The sequence below is a fragment of the Lutra lutra genome, chromosome 10 (assembly GCF_902655055.1).
Source record: "Lutra lutra chromosome 10, mLutLut1.2, whole genome shotgun sequence".
Lineage (NCBI taxonomy): Eukaryota > Metazoa > Chordata > Mammalia > Carnivora > Mustelidae > Lutra > Lutra lutra.
In genome coordinates this window covers 104,553,378-104,575,136 of record NC_062287.1, presented here as the reverse complement: position 1 = coordinate 104,575,136, position 21,759 = coordinate 104,553,378, and the positions used below count along the sequence as shown (strand labels likewise).

General features: G+C 51.6%; 1 protein-coding gene across 1 annotated transcript; it reads right to left on the bottom strand.

The window, feature by feature from the left end:
* Positions 1 to 13,285: 13,285 nt before the first annotated feature.
* LOC125079390 (pepsin F-like) lies at positions 13,286 to 20,477 on the bottom strand. The gene is made up of 9 exons (XM_047692966.1): positions 20,425 to 20,477; positions 19,238 to 19,400; positions 18,465 to 18,582; positions 18,257 to 18,375; positions 16,498 to 16,697; positions 15,200 to 15,316; positions 14,175 to 14,319; positions 13,985 to 14,083; positions 13,286 to 13,541 (listed from the first exon to the last, which is right to left on the bottom strand). Exons 1-9 carry the CDS (start codon positions 20,475 to 20,477, stop codon positions 13,389 to 13,391), a joined length of 1,167 nt encoding a protein of 388 aa, XP_047548922.1. The 3' UTR covers positions 13,286 to 13,388.
* Positions 20,478 to 21,759: the final 1,282 nt, after the last annotated feature.

Here is a 21,759-nt window from a genome sequence, read left to right as displayed (position 1 = left end):
AATTGTGACTCTGAGTGGGGCCGTGATTCTAGAATTAGCCACTCTGCTAATTTACCTGGAACAGCATCATCCGTGTGTTCCTCTCCCTCGGCAGGTAGCGGAGACAGGAGAGCTCAGATTCACTGCCTCTCACTCCGGGTTCACTATGGTGAGTAGCGCTATGATCCCCATTTGACGGATGAGGAGACCGAGGTGCAGAGCAGTCGTGCCACTTGCCTGAGGGAGCTTGAGCCCAGGCCTCTCTCTGTGGCTCCCCACGCCTTCTTCTGCCTCAGTTCCCAGACTGGAGCTTACTCCAGGCCATGGAGGAATCGTACGAAGGGTTCTGGATCCCGGGTCTGGGGCTGGAATCCTAGCCCAGCCTCTGAATGTCTGTAAGACCCGGGGTTAGGGATCTGGTCTCTCTGAGACTCAGTTTCCTCATCTGTTAAATGGGGGTAAGAGTCCCACCACTTTCTTGGGATCGTTGTGAGGATTAAACATGGAGTGCTAACAAACCACACACACTTTTTTTTTTTTTTAAAGATTTATGTATTTTAGAGAGAGAGAGAGAGAGAGAGAGCATGGGCGAGAGGAGCAGAGGGAGAGGGAGAGAATCTCAAGCATTTTCCATGCGAAGCGGGGAGCCCGACTCTAGGCTCGATTCTACGACCCTGTGATCATGACCTGAACCAAAACCAAGAGTTGGACGCCTAACCGACGGCAGCACCACCCATGCCACGGGCGCCCATGCGACGGCGCCCCAACCTGCCATGCACTTGCAGGGACTGAAATGGAAGCAACGGTCCCTTCCCAAGTGCTGGTGGGGAGCGGGACCGCCACGGCAGGTGGGCATGCGAGAGGTCCGGCCCCTCTGCAAAAAGGCTTAGCAGGGTCGTATAAAGTAAGTGTGCACTTACCATCTGACCTAGCCGTCCCCCTCTTGGGTATTTACTGAAAAGAGATGAGAACCATATGTCCCCACAACGACCTGTGCACAGATGTTTAGAACAGCTTTTTGTCATAATTGTCAAAAACTGGAAACAATTTGGAAGTCCTTCCGCCATCCCCTGGATCAGGAAATGGTGGGGAGCCACCTGACGGATGAGCGCTCAGCAGCAGACAGAAACGAGGTGTTGGCTGAGTCTCACGCATCACGCTGAGTGAAGGAGGCCAGACTCAAGACGCTACCTGTGTAAGATTCTACGTACACCATCTTCTGGAAAAGGCAGAATAATGGGGACAGAACACAGGTGAGAGGCCAGGGGAAGAGGTTGACTTTGGGGAGATGGAAATGCTCTCTCTCTAGGTCGTACACTTGGCAAGGTACGTTTCCCTCTAGAGCAGTAGATACAATGCACTTGACTTCACACCGGGGACCCATTCAGCCAGTGGCAGCCCCAGGAGGGAGGGGGCGGAGGGAAACTGGGAGCTAGGTTCTGCTTGTGGGGGTGCCCTGGAGGGGACACATAGGATTCATTTCACGATAAGATGTTGTAATACCATTAAAGGAGATGCAGAACCAAAGAATGACAGATTGGCCAGCGGGCTCTCTCACCTCATCCTGGGGGTGAGTGTGGGGTGGGTAAGGTTCTCTTGGGAGGGACTGATAGTGTCCAGGCTCCTTGGGCCATACTAAAGTGTTGCAGGGTTTAGAATCTGAAGACGACGGGGATCTCTTTGGAGGCACAGCTTGTCTGTCGGACCCACCAGGGAACTTCGGACCGAGGAGAAATATGTTTGGGAAGCAGAAGGAAGGCTCCTCTCGCAGAAACATGAACGAGTCATTTACATATTCGTTCAGTACGTTTTTATTGTGCACCTGTTCCGTGCTGGTAAGCATGTAATTTCAGCAGCTGGAGGTACATCCGTGAGCAAAACGGAAATACGCCAAGACTTCAAGGGGTTTGTGGTCAAGTCAAGAGAGCGTGGTGGTGCGTGTCGGGGGGAGCTCTTTCCTTCCCGCCTGGACAGGTCTTTGGATCGCACTAATGGGAAGCTCTTGGATTGGTGAAAGTAACTAAATCTTCCCATATTAGAGATCTTAACACCCTGAAGGAGGCTGAAATATCTGGTGGTACCAATTTTCTACTTATGGCAAAGTCTATGATGACCCCCAACTATCTTTGCCCTCTGGTATCCTTGACCCTTGTACTCCCCGCACCTCCCTGAACATGTGCGGGGCCTGTGACTTAGGATATGACAGCACATGGGATGTCACTTCTGTGATTACGTTATGTGGGGTCGTCCCCTCTGTCTTGCCAGTAGGCTCTTTGTCTAGATGTTCTCTCTCGCTCACTGTGATGCGACAAAGTGCCCCATGGAGAGCCCCAAACAGTGAAGAATGGGGGCTGGTCTCCAGCCAGTGGCCAGCAAGGAACTGAGGCCCCCAGTCTGACAACCCACAAGGAGCTAAATCCTGCCAACAACCGTGGGAGCCGGGAAGCGGACCCTCCTCCTGGTGAACCCCAGACGAGACCACGTCCCTGGCTGACACCCTGACCACAGCTTTGTGGGAGGCACTGAAACAGAGGACCAGTTACAGAGCCTGGATGCTTGACCCACAGAAACCGTGAGATAATGAACGTGAGTTGTTTCTAGTTGCTAAATTTGTGTTAATTTGTCACCAGCCATAGAAACTAGTACCATAGAACCCCCCTTGAAAACTCCCCAGACACGTAGCCGCCTCTGCTTGTGCCCACTCGGGGTCTCTCCAGAGCCCTGCAAGGCAGTTTTTGGCCCAGGAAATGTGAACGATAAGACAAGAAGGGAGCTGACGTCTGGACCTCCATCTGTACAATAAGGCTTGTGTTTCCGTGGCCCTCCAGGCTTTTCTCAGCGCTCCAAGATACATAATTTTAAGAATTATTGTCTTCCCTTCATGATTCCTAGAGTCCAGGACGTTGTGGTCAACACAGGTTCATAAAACTGAATAGTGACACTTTAGGGACAAGAACCCATGTCACGGGAGGCTCTGATCCTGGGAAACCGTTGCCCTGGGCCAGGCTTGGTGCCCAAACACACCCACCTGGCTCCCGCCCATAGGTTAGAGCATCAGGTGGACGTTCCATGACGGACACAGCCTCCACCCCAGGGACACTCAGGGAAGCCACTCTGGCCGGTCCCCACGGGAGCTCCTGGGAGGGAAAGTGGACCCCCGACTCCAGGAACACATATCCTCCATGAACAAGTCTGATGGCCAGCCAGACCCACTCTGTGGCTGCCAGGGGGGGACGCCAGGTAATCTCATCGTGCCAGACTGGCATGGAAGAAAGATTAGACAACATTGTGTACTTTGCCATTAGCCACGCCTGGCACTTGGCTTTGAGGAGTTCTGGGAACGGCATCCCCAAGGCAGGGCACGCCCTGCCAAGGGTACAGGTGTTCAGAAATGTTCCGTGAACATATCAAGTCAAACAATGGAATGAGATCTAAGGAGCCCAATCCTGGCAAGACTGAAATGGGTCATTTAAGCACGATAAGTGTTATCGAGCTGGTGTGATAGGCGTTGGGCCGGCTGGTCCCCTAGGGGCTTTCAATCAGGGCCTTGCCCCAGGCACACACACAATCTTCCCACAACACCCACTACACACTTCCACTCCCCAGTCCCAGACCTGTGGAATTGCTCTAGGGATGGGCACGGGTTTTGAAATTAAATTTATAATAACATTTTTTGGGCCCGAGTCTACAAATGATATATGTCCCTTGTAGATGACTTAATAGGCAAATAAAACCTTTAAAGTGACTCAACCCCGCCCAGAACTATCCAGCATTAATGTTGCAAATAAATATATTTATTTTTTATAAAAATGGGGCCAGATGGTCCAAAACATACTGTTTTGCAGACTGTTTTTATTTATTTATTAAAGATTTTATTTATTTGACAGAGAGATCACAAGGAGGCAGAGAGGCAGGCAGAGAGAGAGAGGGGGAAGCAGGCTCCCTGCTGAGCAGAGAGCCCAATGTGGGGCTCGACCCCAGGAACCTGAGATCATGACCTGAGCCGAAGGCAGAGGCTTAACCCACTGAGCCACCCAGGCTCCCCTGCAGCCTGCTTTTAATTAAAAAATAAGGGCAGCTGGGTGGGTCAGTTGGTTAAGTGTCTGCCTTTAGCTTCGTCATGATCCCAGGGTCCTGGGTTCAGGTCCTGCATCCAGCTCCCTGCTCAGTGGAGAACCTGCTTCTCCCTCTCCCTCTGCTGCTCCCTTGCTTGTGTACTCTTTCTCTCTGTCAAATAAATAAATAAAATCGTAAAAAAACCCCAACAAACTAGTTAGGTTTCTTTTCTTGCATTGCAACTTGTACTTTTACATCAGTAGTTTAATTGTCTAGGGACAAATTATCTTTATAACCTCTTACATGCGTGCGATGCCATTATAGAAAATGGGGAACAGCGGAGTTGCCTGGGCATCAGAGTGGAGACATTCCTATGGAAACCCTGGGAATCAAAGGTACACAGTTTGGAAAAACCCATGAAACGAAGGGTCTTCTCAACCTTACCTCTTGGGTTTCTATCTCATTTGCAGATTTGGAGTTTGGGGGAGAAGAGCCCTCCTAGAAATCTCCCCCCGATGGCTGTCCCCACCCAAATTAGTAAAAGTAATTGTCTTGAGGGGCCAAGCACTTGCCCGTGCAGGGCCAGGTACCCATATGCCGGCATGAGATCTCCCCCAGGAGATAGATCCAGGACTACATGGAACCATTTTACAGATTTATAGCTGGCAAACTGAGGCTCAGGGAGGTTCAGCAGCTTGCCTAGAGTGCAGAGAAGCGGAAGGCAGAGCTGGCGTCTTTCACTCCTCTGCTCAGAGGGTCTGAGGCCCACTGTTGTCTGTCTTGCTGGGCCTGAGCATCTTGGGATAGTAGGGGTGAAAGTTCTCTTGGATGGAGACCTGTGAGACACTTCTGGGGGCTGGCGTGTTCCATTTCTTGGCCTGCGTGGGGTCACTTAAGTGTTTCATGATAATGTGTTAAATCACGTATTTATCCTTGAAACTTATTTACATATTGGTTATGATTTACAATAAAAAAAATGAAAAAGCAGGTAGTCCATTCTGGCTCTGGATCCTCCTTATCCACTAAGGAAAGTGAATTTCGGGACTCCTGGGTGGTTAAGCGTCTGCCTCAGGTCATGATCCTGGGGTCATGGGATCGAATCCGGCATCAGGCTCCTTGCTCAGCGGGGAGCCTGCTTCTCCCTCAGCCCGCCACTTCCCCTGCTTGTGCTCTCTCTCTCAATCTCTCTCTTTTTCTGACAAATAAATAAATAATATCTTAAAAAAGTAAGAAAGAAAGAAAGTGTATTTCTAAATGGTTTTGTTTGGTTTCCAGACCTAGGAGGGCTGGCAAATGGCGCGTGGGAGATAGGACACTCATCCGGGCGCTGTTCACCTCCCCTGGGGCAGGTGGAACAAAACTCCTCCCACCCAGGCCAGCCCCTGGGACCAAGAGGCAGATCAGGGCCAGTAAGGCATAGACACCTATGCGCGTGATAATGGCTGACAGGTATAAAAGCAAGTGTGTGACGGGAATTAAGTCTCATCTCAGCAACCCTGTGAGTAAGGGCTCCCCACTCTGCATGTCTTACTGGTAGGATGCTGAGAGGTTCAGTGACGGGTTCAAGGTTATAGAAGTTCACAGCTGGCAGGGGGGTAGAGCTGAAGCTGTCTGGAGTCTGAGCCCAGCCTTGTAAGCATTAACTGCCACTTTCCTGGGAAGACACACACCCAGACAGACACCCAATTTCAGAATTCCCACAGTTCATCCCTGGGGCCCAGCCAGGGGGAGAAGTTCTACTCAAGCAAATGGAGTTGTTGACTATGGATAAGGAGCATGGAGGTAATGAGCTCTGCCCCACGGGAGGTATGTAAGCAGAAGCTGGGATGCCACTGGCAGTTGGTGCAGAATCGACATCCCGTGTAGATTAAGTGAATGAAAGCACGAATGAGTGGTGAGTCGGCCGAGGGCAGCAGGAGCCCGCTGGCTTTCAGGGGCCCGGAGCATGGGGACCCTGACAGCCCTAAGTCTGTGGGCACTGGGCACGGTGGTCCAAGCTCTGGAGCATGGTCAGGAGGCAGAAAGGAGACAGTGCTTCCGGGGTGGGTAGGAACGTGCTCACGAAGAACCCCTGGAAGGCAGAAGGTCTCCGAACCCCTGGTCCAGAGCCTCCAGCCCAGCTTTGGGTAAAATGCAAGAGAAGGGCTTGGGGGAGACAGGCGTTCGGAAGAGGGCAGAACAGGGTTAACTGGAAGCAGACAAGGCCATGTTTGGAACCTGGGGGTGGGGTGGCAGAGGATGGAGATGTTAACCAGGGTATGGAAAATTCTTGGGAACTGGAGCATAACCAAGGAGCTGGCCTAAAGTCCCGCAGCAGGGACAAAGGGATTCTCAGAAAGCCCCTCTGTCCCTCACTGCCCCCCCCCACTCCACCTCAGGGTGCCTCCTGGGAGCTGGAGCTGCCTGGTGGCCTGAGGTGAACTCCTGCTGGGAATAGAGGTCAAGGTTGCTGATAATGAGTCTTGCCCCACAGGGCTCCAGCTCTTTTATCCTCCGAACGCCACGTGGCTCCCTGGTGAGCACACCTCTGGACCCGATCCTCCGTGTCTGTTCTGATCCAATCTGATCTGATGGAGGCCCTGTTCTTTCTGGCGGTGACCTGGGTCTCGGCTTCTGACCTGGGACTTTATCATGTTTGGTTATAGGAGGGAGCTGGGGAAGTGGCCGGAGGGTATTTAAAACCCTTGACGTGGGCCTCCAGCTCCTGATGAGAAAAGCTGTGCCTGAAGCTGCCCGAGCATCCAGCCAGTGACCTGTGGCAGGAGCGCTCAGGCCGTCTTGCCGCGGTGAGGCCGTGAATGCAGGAGAAGCCTCTTCCATCTTTCTAGACCCTCTTCCTGCTTTGCATTAACCACCTTGGACTGGTTCCTGAGCTCCCAGATACCCCATGAGTCCTTGGCCTGGTCCATCTCCTCATTCATTCCACATGCTGGGCCATAGGCCTGCGGGAGACAAAGTGGCCGTGAATTTTGCCTCTGTTGGGTTCACATCTGAGTGGGAGGCATAAGACCCAGACTTAAATCACTAAAATAATAGGCAGAAAATGGTCGTAATACTTAAGTAGAGCAGGATACCGAAAAGAGACAAGGTGCTATAGGCCATTTAGAAAAAAGAGCTCACTTTCAGGGAACATCTGGGAGGTCGTCGTGGAGGAGGAGGCATTTGAACTGTCTTAAGGAGAGTAGCCTAAGATTCCCAGGGGAATCAACTTTTTACAGGCAGTTGAAACTGGTACAGAGTAGACATTGGGCGAATGGCTAGGCATCTTGACAGACCCTCTGGAAGGATCTTGTGGTCACTAGGACAGGTAGAGGAGGCTTCGGGGTCTAGCTGGAGGCTTGAAAATCCTCCTGCTGGTGTGCCTGTAGCACTGGTCACCCTTCTCAGCTGGAAGCTGTTCTCTCTGTCCCGGGGCTGGCTCAGGTAAGGCACCATCCCTTCCCCTGCCACTCTGGGGCTGTCTCATCCCTGTCACCAAGCATGAAACCATTTGCAAATTTCAAAACTTTTTATTTTGAAAATATCTCAGATGTCCAGAAAAACTGCCAGGCTAGTGCCGCAAGTTCCCATATATACTTCACCCAGGTTCCCCCGTTATTGACGTTTTTCCATTTTTGCTCTGTCTATACGCACGCACACACACACACACACACACACACGGAGCATAATTTTGGTTGAATAATTTGAGTCAGTTGCAGACATCATGGTCCTTCACTCCTAAATCTTTAGTGCATATCTCCAAAGAACAAAGACATTGGCTTACATAACCACAACACAAAGATCATATTGAGGAAATTTAACATTGACCTGAGCCTAATACAACCTGACACACAGTGTGTATTCAAATCCACCGGCTGTCCTAAGATTGTCCCATTTCAGTGATTTTTTTTTTTTTTCCTCCTGACCCAGGCTTCAATCCAAGACCGTGCCTTATTTTTGGTTGCCTGGTCTCTTCACGTCCCTTCAGTCTGGAACAGCTCCTTGGCCTGCCTTTTGTTGTTCTTCACGTGGACAGTTTTGAAGAGCACGGGCTGGTTTTGCAGAATGTACCTGGATTTGGGTTTGTTTGAGGTAGTCTTACTTTTAGATCCAGGTTCTGTTTTTTTTTTTTTTTTTTTTTTTTTTTTTTTCAGGAATGTCATGGGGGCACCGGGGGTTCATCTGTCTCATGCTGTGTGCTGCTGACTTTGGTGACTTGGTTAAGGGTGGCACCTGCTGTCCAGATCGTCCATTGTGATTCTGGTGCTGGGATTACTAAGGTGTTCTGTGGGGAGGTGCCTTGTGACTGTGCAAATAGGCTGCTCCCCGTGAGACCTTCACCCAAGTCGAAGCAACCCTTGAGGTTAGTGCGTGAACCGATCATTAAAGTGATGGTTGCAGAGTGAAAATTTTCGTTGACATTTTTCAATTGGCAGCCTATGGTGGCGACGAGCTGTCCCTCACCCTATGCATTCATCGGTCTCTTTGTATTTATTGATCAGTATGGACTCAGAGATTTTTGTTTTATTCAGTGAGTTAAATCTGGCGTTAGTTTTCTTACTTTTCATGCTTGATTGTTTTGGGCTTGGCCCCTGGATCCCCTTTCAGCCGACTCCTGTATTTTTTTTGACACAACCCAGCAGCTTTTGTGTTTATCTGTGTAGTGGGCTGAATGATTTCCCCCTCCCCCAGTGTTTTCACATGTTTGAAGTCCTCATCCCCAGAATCGTTGAATGTGACTGTATTTGGAGTCAGAGTACTTAAAGAAGCGATTTAGATGAAATCAGGACTGGGGCACCTCGGTGGGTCAGTCGGTGAAGCCTCTGCCTTCGGCTCAGGTCATGATCCCAGAGTCCTGGGATTGAGCCCCGCCTTGGGCTCTCTACTTGGCAGGGAGCCTGCTTCCTCCTCTCTCTCTGCCTTCCTCTCTGCCTACTTGTGATCTCTCTGTCAAGTAAATAAATAAAATCTTTTAAAAAAAGGTGAAATCAGGACATATGGGTGGCCCTCATCTGATCTGACTGGTGTCCTTATAAGAAGAGGAGATTAGGGGCACCTGCGTGGCTCAGTCCATGTAGCGTCCGACTCTTGATTTCAGCTCAGATCATGATCACTTGGGTCGTGAGATCGAGCCCATTGTGGGGTACTGCACTCAGAGGGGAGTCTGCGTGGGATCCTCTCTTTCTCTCCCTCTGCCCCTCACCCTGCTCATGCTCTCTATCTCTCTCAGATAAATAATTAAATCTTAAAAAAAAAAAGAGGAGATTAAGAACACAGACACACACAGAGGGAAGACCATATGAAGACACCAGAAGAAGGTGGCCACCTACAAGCCAAGCAGACAGGCTTCGGAAGAAACAACACTGCTGCCACCTTAACCTCAGAGAAAATACATTTCTGTTGTGTGAGTCCTCCCCATCCCCAGCCCATGCTATTCGTTATGGTGGCCCAAGCAAACGGGTAACAGTTGGCAACGTGCACACTTCCTGGTTCTGCAGAGTTGTGCTCAGCGTGAATCAATGATGTGGTTTTCTTTTCTTTTCTTTTTTTTAAACATTTTATTTATTTATTTGACACAGAGAGAGATCACAAGTAGGCAGGGAGGCAGGCAGAGAGAGCGGGGAAGCAGGCTCCCTGCTGAGCAGTGAGCCTGATGTGGGGCTTGATCCCAGGACCCTGAGATCACGACCTGAGCTGAAGGCAGAGGCCTAACCCACTGAGCCACCCAGGCACCCGATGATGTGGTTTTCTTAACACTGGTTCACGTTTTTAACATTTATCCCCAGGATATTTATGGAGCATGTCGCATGTCCCGGGCCCTAACTTAGGCACCGGGGATCTATCAAGGAACAAGACAGACCCAAATGCCTCCCTCACAAAATTCCACTCCAGGGAAGATGACAGAGCAATAAATACGTTATATTGTGTGTGACATGGTGATATTGGAGGGAAGCGAGGACAAGGAAGGGGACAGGGAGTGTCAGCCAGAGTTGACACTGTAGAGACAGGTGCCAGTGAAGCCCCCTCCCTCCCCCCCTCCGCCAGGGGGTGGGGTAGACACCTGAAGACGGTAAGGGAGGGAGGGAGGGACCCTTGATTCTGGCTGCATGTTTCTTTCTTTTTTTTTTTTTCTTTTTTAGGATTTTATTTTTTTATTTGACACCGAGAGAGAGAGAGACAGCGAGAGAGGGAACACAAGCAGGGGGAGTGGGAGAGGGAGAAGCAGGCTTCCTGCTGAGCTGGGAGCCCGACGTGGGACTCCATATCAGGACCCTGGGATCATGACCTGAGGTGAAGGCAGACACTTAACGACTGAGCCACCCAGGCACCCCGTGGGTACATGTTTCTTTATGCGTCACTTTCCAACTTTTATTAGTATAGCTTCCCTGGGAAAATTTGCATAGCTAATACATAATTTTTAGTCATATATTATAAAAATAAAAATACGTATATATATATATATATATGTAAAATCTGGAATATATTGTCTAAGTCTGAACAGGGATTAGCAGTTCTAAAGGTGAGAGAGTGGATGTGATAATGGTTTCATGTTGCCAAAAAGCCATTCAAGTAAGTAGAGGGAACCAAGGGGACAGGCAGGTCCGACAGTGACCCGGAAGAGTGCGTGTGCAATATCTACTTTGGCCACTAAGTGTCAGCACGTCACAGTCTGTTCCCGGATGGCTTTTCCAAGGGACTGGATTATTTGTTCCAGCAAACCCATCGTCTTTTCTCTGTTGGAAGCCTTTCTCTTTCATAAAATAACGCTTAGCTACCCCCCCTTTCATTTTAAGGACAAATCATCTCTAAAAAGATGGTACCAATTTACATTCTTACAAGAAGTATTCAAGGGCAATCTTTGTCCTTTTCTCTCCATCCTCTCTCACCAAAGGCTCTGTAAGTCCCTTCGGGGGGGATGCAGTTGGTAAAGGATCAAAGTGGAGGCTGCCCGAGGGGAGTGGGGGGAGGAGGGGATTTTCACTTTGAAGATTAGAATTTATGCCCATGTTGGTGGCACAGGCTACACATACAGAGCCTCGAGGAACGTTCAGTTCATTAAAAGGCACCAGCTCCAGCCTTGAGCTTGGACTCATCTAGCGGAGCAAAGCCCCGCCTTTTACGGTTGAAGGAATGGCAGTAAGCCACGCTGATGCCACACGTCTCCCACCGTGGATGCAGCAGCATGGGCTAGTGGGAGCACTACCTGACTCATCTATTCATTTATTCAACGTGTCTTTCCTGAGGCCTCGTATGTGTCTGTCCCTGGGAGCTGGAGCCAGGAGCTCGGACATCTCCCTCATCTGTACAATCAGGGTGACATTTCCTGCCTTGCAGGGGCTCGCAGGGTAACAGTGAGCACAGGCAATTAACTGAACTTATTGTTCTTGCTCTTATGGGTGGCTTCTGACCAAGAGAGAAGTGGCCAATGATTCCATGAAGACCCACTTGGAAAATGAGGTTACAAACTGTACACCATGGAGTCTTCATTAAGTTTTAGATTTTTATTGTTTGAAAACATGACCGATTCTGGCCTTACCCTCCATCAGCTCTGCATCTAGTCCTCTTTAGGCTTCCCTGCACGTGATCATATCCCTCTGCCCTCCCGAAGGGACTGAGCTGTAACTGTGGACACACAGCCGATCTCCTACGGGTGGTCACTGCAGGGCTTGGGGCTGTTTCTGGCTCGGGTGGCAAGACTGAGGTCAATGCCAACCCCCACAACCCTTATCCTGGCTCCGCGAGAGAAAGCCCATCAGTCCTCCAGCCTCCTACTAACACCTCTATTGTTCCCCCACTGACCCTCATGGGTGGGAGTTCTCATTTGTCTCTATCTTGGCCTTCTATCCCCGGGGTCCCCCACAGGGCCTGGCACATAGTAGGTGCTCAGTAAATGTGTGGCAAAGGAAAGGATGCTGGAGGAAGAAACATCACTGTCACTGATGTCTGTCCCACTGGAATAATGGCAGCACGAAGGGCTGGGACAGGGTGTTGTTTTCCACCTTTGATGCCTTCTTCAGACTGGGTCTCCCTCCCTCTGCCTTATGACTCCTGCTGCCCCCATCCTGCGCCTCCACCTGAGGTCTCCAGGTGGTAGGAAGTGATGCCTTCACCCTGAACTTCCCAGACCATGGCAGCTCACACCAAATGGTGTAATGGCTGTGTGCCTGGAGGAGGCTCAGGCTGGCATGCCCTGGGAGGCTGAAGGCTCTGTGCACTCTGGGTCCCCTTTGACATGGAGTCAAGTCTCCCCAGGACAGTCTCAGAGGGCAAGGGAAGGGCCCTGCTGGGCTTCTGAGGGGTGGGGAGGGCTCAAGGCGTCCACGTGGGTCCATGACTTGGGAAGCAGGACTGGAAAGGACACTGTAGGTGTGGGTGGCAGCGAGTTGGTGGCAGGAGTCCTTTGCCTGCCTTGCATGGGGGGGCCAGAGTGGAACCATCCGAGTTTGAAGGGCGTCACTCAGAGATCCTCTGCAGCGCAAGGCCACCGCCAGCCGGCCTTTTGCGGTCAGCAGAATAGAATCTATTTTTACGATCCTTTACCATGCCTCTGAACGTGGAGGTGGTGGCTACTGGGGATGTAGTCACGAACTTGCCCTTCTGTCTACAACACACGTCTGCCCCTTCTTTTAGGGACTATCCCTCCTCAGCTCACGTGGCCCGGTGGTTGGGTCAGAAACTATCAATCACGCCCATAGCCCCGGTGGGGCCACATGACCAAGTAGAGCCAATCAGAGTATCCCAGGTCAGGCCCCGCAAGGGTTGGTCGAGGGCTGGGCACATGACCCGAGATGGACCAATCAGAGCCTTCCCTGATACTAAGCTGCTCTCCAGGGTTTCTTCCTTTGGCTTTGCATCCCTTAAGGCTAGAAAGCCCCGAGGCGGGCAGGAGCGAGGTCCTTCCGCGCTCGTAGAAGACTGAGGAAAGAAGCTCGCTGGAAGAAGAGGATCAAAGATGAGAGAAGGGAAAGAAGAAGGGAGAGAAAGAATGAGCAGATGGTTTTGATTTCCTGGGTCACCGAGCCCTGCGGACCTGCTCTGGCTCCTGCATCCTGGGTCCCCAGTAGCCTTCCGGTAGTTCCCCCAGCTGGCACTGGTCTCCCCTCACGGGCGGTTCCCTGCTCGATTCTGGAGTCTTGCCTGATTCCGATGCAACCCCCCATCCCCGATCCAAAGAGAGGCACTCGTTCACGTCAGCACTATGGAAAATGAGGTCTTTTAATTCTCTTCTGAGCGCGGGCTTTGCAGAGCCCCAGACGGAGCTCCGGCTGGCCCCGGGGCAGGAATGCCCCGAGTGAGTGCGTGTGCGTGTGTGTGTGCGCGCGTGTGTGCGTGTGCGGGGCGGGCGTGGCTGCTTCCTGAAGCAGCGCCTGCATTTACACAGCCGGAGCCAAGCCAATTGTGTTGTTTGCGCGATCGAAGACGGTAAAATACAGCCTCAGGAAGACATCACCCAGAATCCAGTAGTCCGAGAGCAAGAGGCCGCCTCTGCCTTCATCAAAGTTGCTGTAGCAGGTGCCCTGGTGATCCTGGAAGAGACGGAAAGTCACCAGTCAGCCCGAGCCCTCACCTGCAGCCCGCCTTCAGCGCCAGCCCTTCTCCGCTCCATCGCCCTCCTTTCCCGGGAGCCACGTGGCTGTCTCAGCAGCTGCAGAAGTGGCGGGCAGCCAGGAACCAGAACTGCCTGCAGCTCCCCTCACTCTCTGCTGTGTCTTTCCTGTGACTCAGGCTGGGCTGTTCCCCTCTGCGGAGAATGCCATTCTTTCTCTCCTTCCCCTGACCTGCTCCCTAAGACTGTGCTCAGCCCCTCTCTAAGCAGCCTTCCCAGCCTCAGGGGGGCCCTTCGTGGCCACCCAGCAGCATCCGCAATGGTGTGGCTCGGCCTCCAGGGGGGGCGTCTTCCTCCCTGCTGCTATGCCACATTCCTGCAAGTCCCAGATTTGAGGACCAGACCCCAGGGTTGGGTCCTTACCTCCCGGATGTAGGCACTGGCTGGCACTGGGTAGTCGACGCCGTTGATGGTGAAGACGATGTCAGGCAGAGTGTTGATGGTGTCACAGTTAATCATGTACTGTCAGAGAAAGAGGGAGAGAGAAGTTTGGCCCAGCCGATCCTTCCATGTCTGGAGAGCCCCAGAGTGTCCCTGCGGCATCACCCGTCACCTCGCCACTGTAGGACTGCTTGGCATCAATGATCTTCTGGATGTTGAAGACAATGTCAGATGGGCCAATTAGCAACGAGGTTCCGGTGTCAATAATGGCCTCACAGCCACCATCACAAGCAATAACCTCTCCGTTCATGGAGATGCTGAGAGACAGGGGGATAAAGCAGGTAGCAGGATCACACTGGGGGCTCCCGTCACTACTGCACTCTGCCTGGCTATCTCCAGAACAGTCCTTCAGCACATGCTTGCCAGCTGTTTCCCTTTGTTCTGATCATACTGACCTTTGACTTCCTTCAGTTCTTGAATGTCCCAGGCTCTCTTGTGCCTCAGGGCCTTTGCATATGCTGGTACCCCTTTTTAGAACCATCCCCACTCCCTTTGTCTGGCTAATTTCTCCTCTTCTTCCAGGTTCCAGCTTCACTGTCACTTTTTTAGGGAAGCCTTTCCCCCAGACTCAGTCAGCCTCCTCTCTCGGTCACCTTGGCATAATTTTACTCATTTCCGGCATGTATCAAAATGGTAATTCATTGTTTGTCTGACTTGTTTCATGTACATCTGTCCTGATACATGGCAAGCTCTGTAGGAGCAGTTTCTGTCCTTAGCACCTCTCTCAAGTGTCCAGCACACAGCAGGTGCTCGACATATTTTTGTTGAATGAATGAATGAACCAGTAAGTGAGGGAGGGATGAGAGACCCCTCTCTGGTGTCTGGCTCGTTATGGGGCCCACGTAGTGAAGACGGAGTTTCTCTGAGCAGGTGCTCAGAATGACAGGAAGGGGGCCACCGGCTGCTCTCCACCAGCTCCCAGCGTGGATGCCGGGGGCAGGACTCGGGCAATGGAAGCTTCCAAAGGGCATTTTAAGCTTTTGTCTGCTGGTATCTGGAAGTTATCAGGGAGTGTGGGGCTATCAGAACCTGTGGGCGATGTATGTGTGTGTGTGTGTGTGTGTGTGTGTGTGTGTGTGCTTCTGTGTGCATGTGTGTGGGCATGACCCGGGGCTGCCCTCAGAGGGCCAGGCTTACCTGTCCATGGTTAACTGCCAGTAGAGCGGTCTGGAGACGGGCACCCAGTTGAGGTCTCCACTGTAGTAGGAGTGGTCCACACCGCCAAACATCACCACGCTGCCCTCTTCCTCCTTTCTGAGGGGGGAAGTGGGAAAGGGCTCATTGTGAGGGGAAAATAACTGGGGGGTGGTAGCTTTTTTCAAGCTTAGCAGCACACCAGGCACTGTCTAAGGGTGCGCTTCTCATGGCTCACTTGTCCACACATCACAAAGCCCCATAGAGTAGGCTCTCCTCTGCTGTCCATTCTATAGACAGGAAGGTTGCGGCACAGCGGGGTGGAGGTCTGGCTAGTGGAGGGTGAAGCTGAGTCCGAACCTGGGCTGGCTCTGACCACCCCCTCTGCCTTTCCCCTTCGGCGATCAGAGCACTCGGCTATGTGGTCAGGGGCCATGTCAGCCAGAGAGGTCTGGCCTGTCCTCTTTCAGCAAAGCCGAGTGTCTAGGCTCACACAGGGTGCGGGCTGCACAGCCCCACCTCTCTGCTGTCCCTGTTTTGAAATTCCCAATACTTGTAAAACAAGGGGCCTCCTATTTTCATTTTGCACTGTTCCTGCAAATTATGTAGCAGGTCTTGGGAGCACGCTAAGATGTTAGTGGGGGGCGGGCGCAGAACCCAAGGGGAACCTTGCCCCTGCCTCCCTGCCAGGCTCCATTTCCACTCCCTCCTCCCCAGTGCTCCAGCCCCACTGGCTCCCTCGCTGGGCCTCAGGTGCTCCTTCTGACCATGGCACAGGTTTTTCCCTCTGCCTGGGACTTTGCTCCGTAGCCCGGCTCTCTCCCATTCTAGAGACCTCAGCTCGGAGAGGCCTTTGCTACAGCCCATTGATAGGCCCCTTCCTGGGAAATCTTGTGCAAAGCTCCCCTTTGAGCCTTGTTTCCCCCATTGGTCAAATGAGGGACTTGGACTGCAGGAGTCAGCAGAGTTTTCCTGTGAAGGGCCAGATCGCCATGATTTTAGGCTTTGCTGCCTAAGGATAGCTCTTGTGACTGTTTCATGCCGCCGTTGTAGACGAGATGGAAACAGCCACAGACCAGATGGAAACGAATGAGCGTGGTTACCTCTCAATAAAACTTTATTTACAAAAACAGGGGGCAGGCAAGAGTTGCCCTCCCCCCCGCCCCCCTGCCATAGTTTGCTTCCCCCTAGATGAGGCTATCTCTCCAGAAACTTCAAGATCAAGTAGTTTCCAATTTTTCATGTGACTGGAAGCATCTTATGGCTTATTTGGACAAAGAACTCGTCCAGCCCAGACTTACTTGCTCAAGTAGAAGGCGAAGAGCTCTTCAGAAATGAGACCTTGTTTCCACAGGTTGTCGAAGACGGGGGTGGTCCCTCCGAGGCCAAGGCTGGGGTAGCCCAGGCCCAGGATGCCGTCAAAGACTGCATATTCCATGAACCTGCCGGGTTCCCTCAGGCTCAGGCCAAACGCCTGGGATTCGTCAACGAGGCCCCCGAACTGTGGGAGAAGACGGTGTCACCAGGGAAAGGTTTGGAAAGCGGGGCTGGGCTAGGAGATGCCACTAACAGCATGGAGAAGAACGGAGGCCCTCGGGGACCTCAGCTGGCTATGACAAGCCAGAACGGAGACATAGGTTCTGTGTGCCGGGACCCCGTGGATTTTAACCCACACCTGCTTCTCCTGCTGACATCATCTCTCTCTTACAGGAGGGGAAACAGACTCAGAGTGCGACCAAATTGTTTCCGCTTGAGGACACAAGGGACAGAGAGGAGGATAGGCTCCTTTTGGGCATGACTATGGTCTGATGACAGAAGTAGAGTGAATCCATTGCAATTCATGTGGATTCTTCATCTGCCCAAGGGGAGAAGCCTGTTGTACCACGTGCCGGCAGAGATCTTATGAAAATTCTGCCTGGGAAATATGCTGGTGTGTGTGTGTGTGTGTGTGTGTTCAGGCACTTTAGGGGAGGCAGCTTATAGCTTTTATTAGAGTCTCAGAGGCCCCCAAGGATCAGGATCCATTTTTTAAGCCCCCCAACTTCTGTGGTCCCTGCTTCTTTGCCTGAGTGCCTGGAGCCCCCATCTACACCCAGAGACCCCACATCAGCTCTTCTTGTTCCCCCAAAACATCCCCCGTCTGTGTGAGTCCTGTTTCACACCCCCGCTCTGCCACTTAGCAGGTGCATGACTTTGGGACCCTGTCCCTCGGTTTGCCCATCCACGTGATGGCAGTGACAGTGCCTGCCTCGTCGGGCTGGTGCAGGATCAAACAAGTTCTGGCAATGAAAGCACCCAGCACCGTGCCTGCCACAGTCTGAGAATATAAAAGTGGGCAGTTGGGGGCGCCTGGGTGGCTCAGTGGGTTAAAGCCTCTGCCTTTGGCTCAGGTCATGATCCCAGGGTCCTGGGATCCAGCCCCGCATCGGGCTCTCTGCTTGGCAGGGAGTCTGCTTCCTCCTCTCTCTCTCTGCCTGCCTCTCTGCCTACTTGTGATCTCTGTCTGTCAAATAAATAAATAAAATCTTAAAAAAAAAAAAGTGGGCAGTTGGGGCGTGTGGGTGGCTCAGTTAGTTGGGTGTCTGCCTTCAGTTCGGGTCATGATCCCAGGGTCCTGGATTGGAGCCCCACATTGGGCTCCCTGCTCAGCAAGGAGCCCTTCTTCTCCCTCTCCCTCTGCCTCCTGCTCTCCCTGCTTGTGCTCTTTCTCTCTGTGTCAAATAAGTAATAAAATCTTTAAAAGAAAAAAAGTGGGCAATTTTCCTGCACCTCTCCATGTTTCCAGGAAAATCAGCCTTGAGCTCACCATGGGGAAAGGAGCTGCAAATCACGCCCCCCAAGCCGCGCCTGCATGATGACTCACTCTCTGGGTTAGCTAGTCTAGGATTCCATGTGTCGGGGGAGGCACTATCTCCCTAGGGACCCAGCGCCCCAGGGCAGGCAGCCAGCTGCTGGGGGACTTTGGGAAAGACAGGTGCTCCCACCTGACCCTACCTTCAGTCCTATTAGCCCTCATTGCTCCCCAGGCCAGCCTTCCTCAGCCTCTGGTTTCCACGTTACCTGAACGGTGTCATAAGCAAGAAATCCTGACATCCTCCCAGAGCCGTACTGGAGGTGGATGGGCCGTCCCGAGATCCGGAAGGTAGAGGACAGCAGAGGGTTAAAGACATTGTGATTAGCTGCAGACACAGGAGGTGAACATCTGTCAGCTTGCCAAGGACAGAGGACGGGGTGAGGGGGGGCCCGAAATGGGGGAGCAGGCACTCACTGCAGGCAGGGCTGGTGCAGTAGATGGAGGGCACCCATAAGTCCGACGAGCCTGTGTCAAAGATGACCCTGAACTCCTGTGGGGGCGTTCCAATGCTGATGGTGCCGACGTAGGCCAGCTGCAGGCGCCGGGAAGGGATGGTTAAGGCAGGTTGCCCTAGTCCTCCCTGACCCCCAGGTGCCTGCCTCCATCAGGTGTCCCGTGTCTCCTGAAGTCAGCTTTCAACCACTCGACCTTATAGTCTCTACTCAGGCCAGTGCCTCATTTGAAAAGCTCTTCGGTGTCCCCTGCAGCTCACTAAATCCTTTCCACCCACTTGGCCTAGCTTGAGTGCTTCCTCCTCTAGGCAGCCCTCCTGGGTCACCCCAGGCCACTTCTTTTAAACTCAAAACTTAACATCAGTACCATGCAGGTGGCCCTTTTCCTTGACCTTTGTTTATGTTCTGCTAGTCTCTCCAGCTGGGCTATGCATTCTTGGAGAAGAAATGGGAAGTTTTGTTAACAATAATGATAACTGTAGGCGCTCAATAACTTTTTTACCGGAGTCTTTCTTGGGGCTGGACCTGGTCACCATAGACCAGGAGTTGAGGGTGGGGGTGACTTCTCCTCTGGGGATGCCATCCCTGTTTTCCAGCGTCTCTCCCTGCAGGAGCCCCAGACCTAGCATCCCTGCTCGCACCTCCAGATGACCTCCAGCCCTTGGCCAGAGCCCTAGGGGGCTCTCTGGAGAGCCATCCCTGCCCCTGTCCCTGCCCCCGCCCTGCCACACTTACATCCAGGTAGTTCCTCATAGGTTCGTAATATACCCCCGGGTCCGGATCTGCAGAGTCCACAAACTTGTAGGCCAGGTTGTAAGGATGCTTCTCAAGGTAATCGCGAAGCCTGTCTTTCTCCCTGAGGTTTTCTCGCATGGACTTGATCCTTGTCAGAGGGATTCTTGAAGCCGGCATCGGGAAAGAGAAACAAATGAGAGGTGGCGATCTCTCATTTACAATGTAACTGCTACTTCTCACGCTGTAATCCTACCGCATATTTTCCAAACATTTTTAGGATGTCATCTTATTGAGGCAGACCACCCAACACAATGGAAAGACTATGGCAATAAACTTAGGTTTGAATACAGGTTTCCGTTGCATAATCTTGCAAAAGCCATGTGGCCTTTCTGTGCCTCAGTTTCCCCACCTGCAAAAAGGTGGAATGGTAATAACCCCCTCACATAGAATGTCTGGGGTGTTAAGCAAAATGGTGGCTATCATGCACCTGGCTCTTGACGATGGCAGTCGTCAGTATTGCCACTGTCGTCTTACTGTATCTTTCTCAAAGAAGCCCTGGGAGGGAAGTAGAATGGAAATCATCATCCTCTTTTTATAGAGAGTCGGTGACTTGGCTATGGTCACGCTGCTTGTTAGAGGCAAATCTGGGCCTGCCAGTAGCCCTGTTGATCTTTTTTCAGGGCTCAACCAGAAGAGAGAGTTTATGAAGGAAGTGAGGCGATGGGGAATAAATTAGAGAAATTAAGAGGGTAGAGTAACTAGGACTCAAACTAGAAAAAATAAGAGTTTTTCATGCAGAGAGACAACCAAAGAGACATATACATATGAAAATGGAGTGAGAGCAAAGAGAAGACCTAGAAACAAATGAAGGAGAAATGCTGTTCCTAGACAGGACCATGCCTACAGTTGCACAGTTGTACACTGAACAATTCCAAGAGGTGCCATTTCTCACAGCTCATAATATATGACTGGCACTCCTGGAGTTGTACAACCCTTCAGGCCTGCCTCAAGACATCTGGACCTCGCAGTGCACGTAGTAAGCTACTGATCAATAAATGCAAACTGGAACTTTAAGACAGTCTGGGAATGATGATATTCTCTCCTCTACCCATGGATGGGCAGGAGAATAAGAAGGCAAGAAAGAGCCCAGAAAGAGAGCTGGTGCCAACTGCAGTCCCTGTACTTACGTGACTAAGCATTCTGAGAGGGCCACCAGCCCGAGGACCCCAAACCACTTCATGCTTTCTTCTTGGGTTCTGAGCATGCAATGGCTGGCATGAGTGGCTTGTTATATGTGCTGCGATCTGCCTCAGTCGTGCCCCTGAGGGTTGCTAAATGAACCTGATAAGACATATGACCCTCTCTGATAAGATCTCTATCCCCATCAGTGTTTGTGAGGAGGGGATTTAGAAAATTCACAGAATACAGAGATTTCTATTGTGATCTCTTCCTTGGGGCTTGACTGGGGAAAAAAAAAAAAAAAACACCAAACAAACAATCCTGAACCATAAATTCTAACAAAGAGTGGGGAGACTCTTCCTATCTTGGAGATAAAGGTGCTGCTAATAACATGCTAAAAATAAATGCCAGGTGCTATGCTTGACTTTCCTGATCTTGTGCGGTCTCCCCAGGGCCCGTGAGGTGTGTGCTGATATCCTCGTTTGGAGAGGAGATTGCTAGGAGGAAGGTGGGGGCGGGTCAAATGTCACCACGAAGACACTGAGCATACAGGTGACTTTAGGTGGTGGGATAGTACAGACCAGGGGCACTCAGGATGCCACTCTGCACGTCACCATTGCACAATTTTAATGCTAGAAGCAAAGGAATGCATGCATCCAGGAGACCTGTTATTCATACAGCAAACACTTACTGGGCCCCCCCTGTGTGCTGGGGCCTTGGCTAGAGGCTAGAAAGTCAAAGTCAAATAAGACACAAGTGGTCCTTGGGGTGCATGGCTGGCTCAATCGGAAGAGCAGGCAACGCTTGATCTCGGGAGGTTGTAAGTTTGATCCCCACATTGGGTGTAGAGATTACCAAAAACAAAAACAAAAACAAAAAAATCCACAAAACACTAGTAGTCCTTGCTTTCAGGAAGCTTGCAGTCGAGGACACAAACTCACGATCCGCGAGGCGAGGGAGATGAATGGAAGGGCTGGACAGGCATCATGGGCACCGGGCAGCACGTGCCCCACGACAAGGAGGCAGTCTCTCCCCTGCTCCCTCCAGCAGTTGACACGCCTGGCTGGCGATGCCAGGCTGGCCATGTTTTCAAGAGATGTCTGGAGTCTGTTTGTTTATGTGAAATCCTTATCTTCAAATGAAAGCAACTACTTCCCTAAAAAAAACCCCAAAATGAAAACAGACCCACAAATGTAGCATGAGCCAACTCAAACAGCTATGGGCTACAATCACCATGTAGGCTCTACAGGTTTTTATTTCCAGCCTAGACTAGAGTGGGAGTAGAGTGCAGACTGAGGGGGTGTTCAGTTCATGCTGGTTGGATGAATGAGAAAATGTATCCC

Coding starts and splice junctions, on each gene's coding strand:
- LOC125079390 (XM_047692966.1), bottom strand. CDS start 20,477: ATGAAGTGGTTTGGGGTCCTCGGGCTGGTGGCCCTCTCAGAATGCTTA. Junction 16,698..18,256: donor TTGCTTATGACACCGTTCAG/GTAACGTGGAAA, acceptor CTTCTCCCACAG/TTCGGGGGCCTCGTTGACGA. Junction 14,320..15,199: donor TGGCAGTTAACCATGGACAG/GTAAGCCTGGCC, acceptor CCTGTCTCTCAG/CATCTCCATGAACGGAGAGG.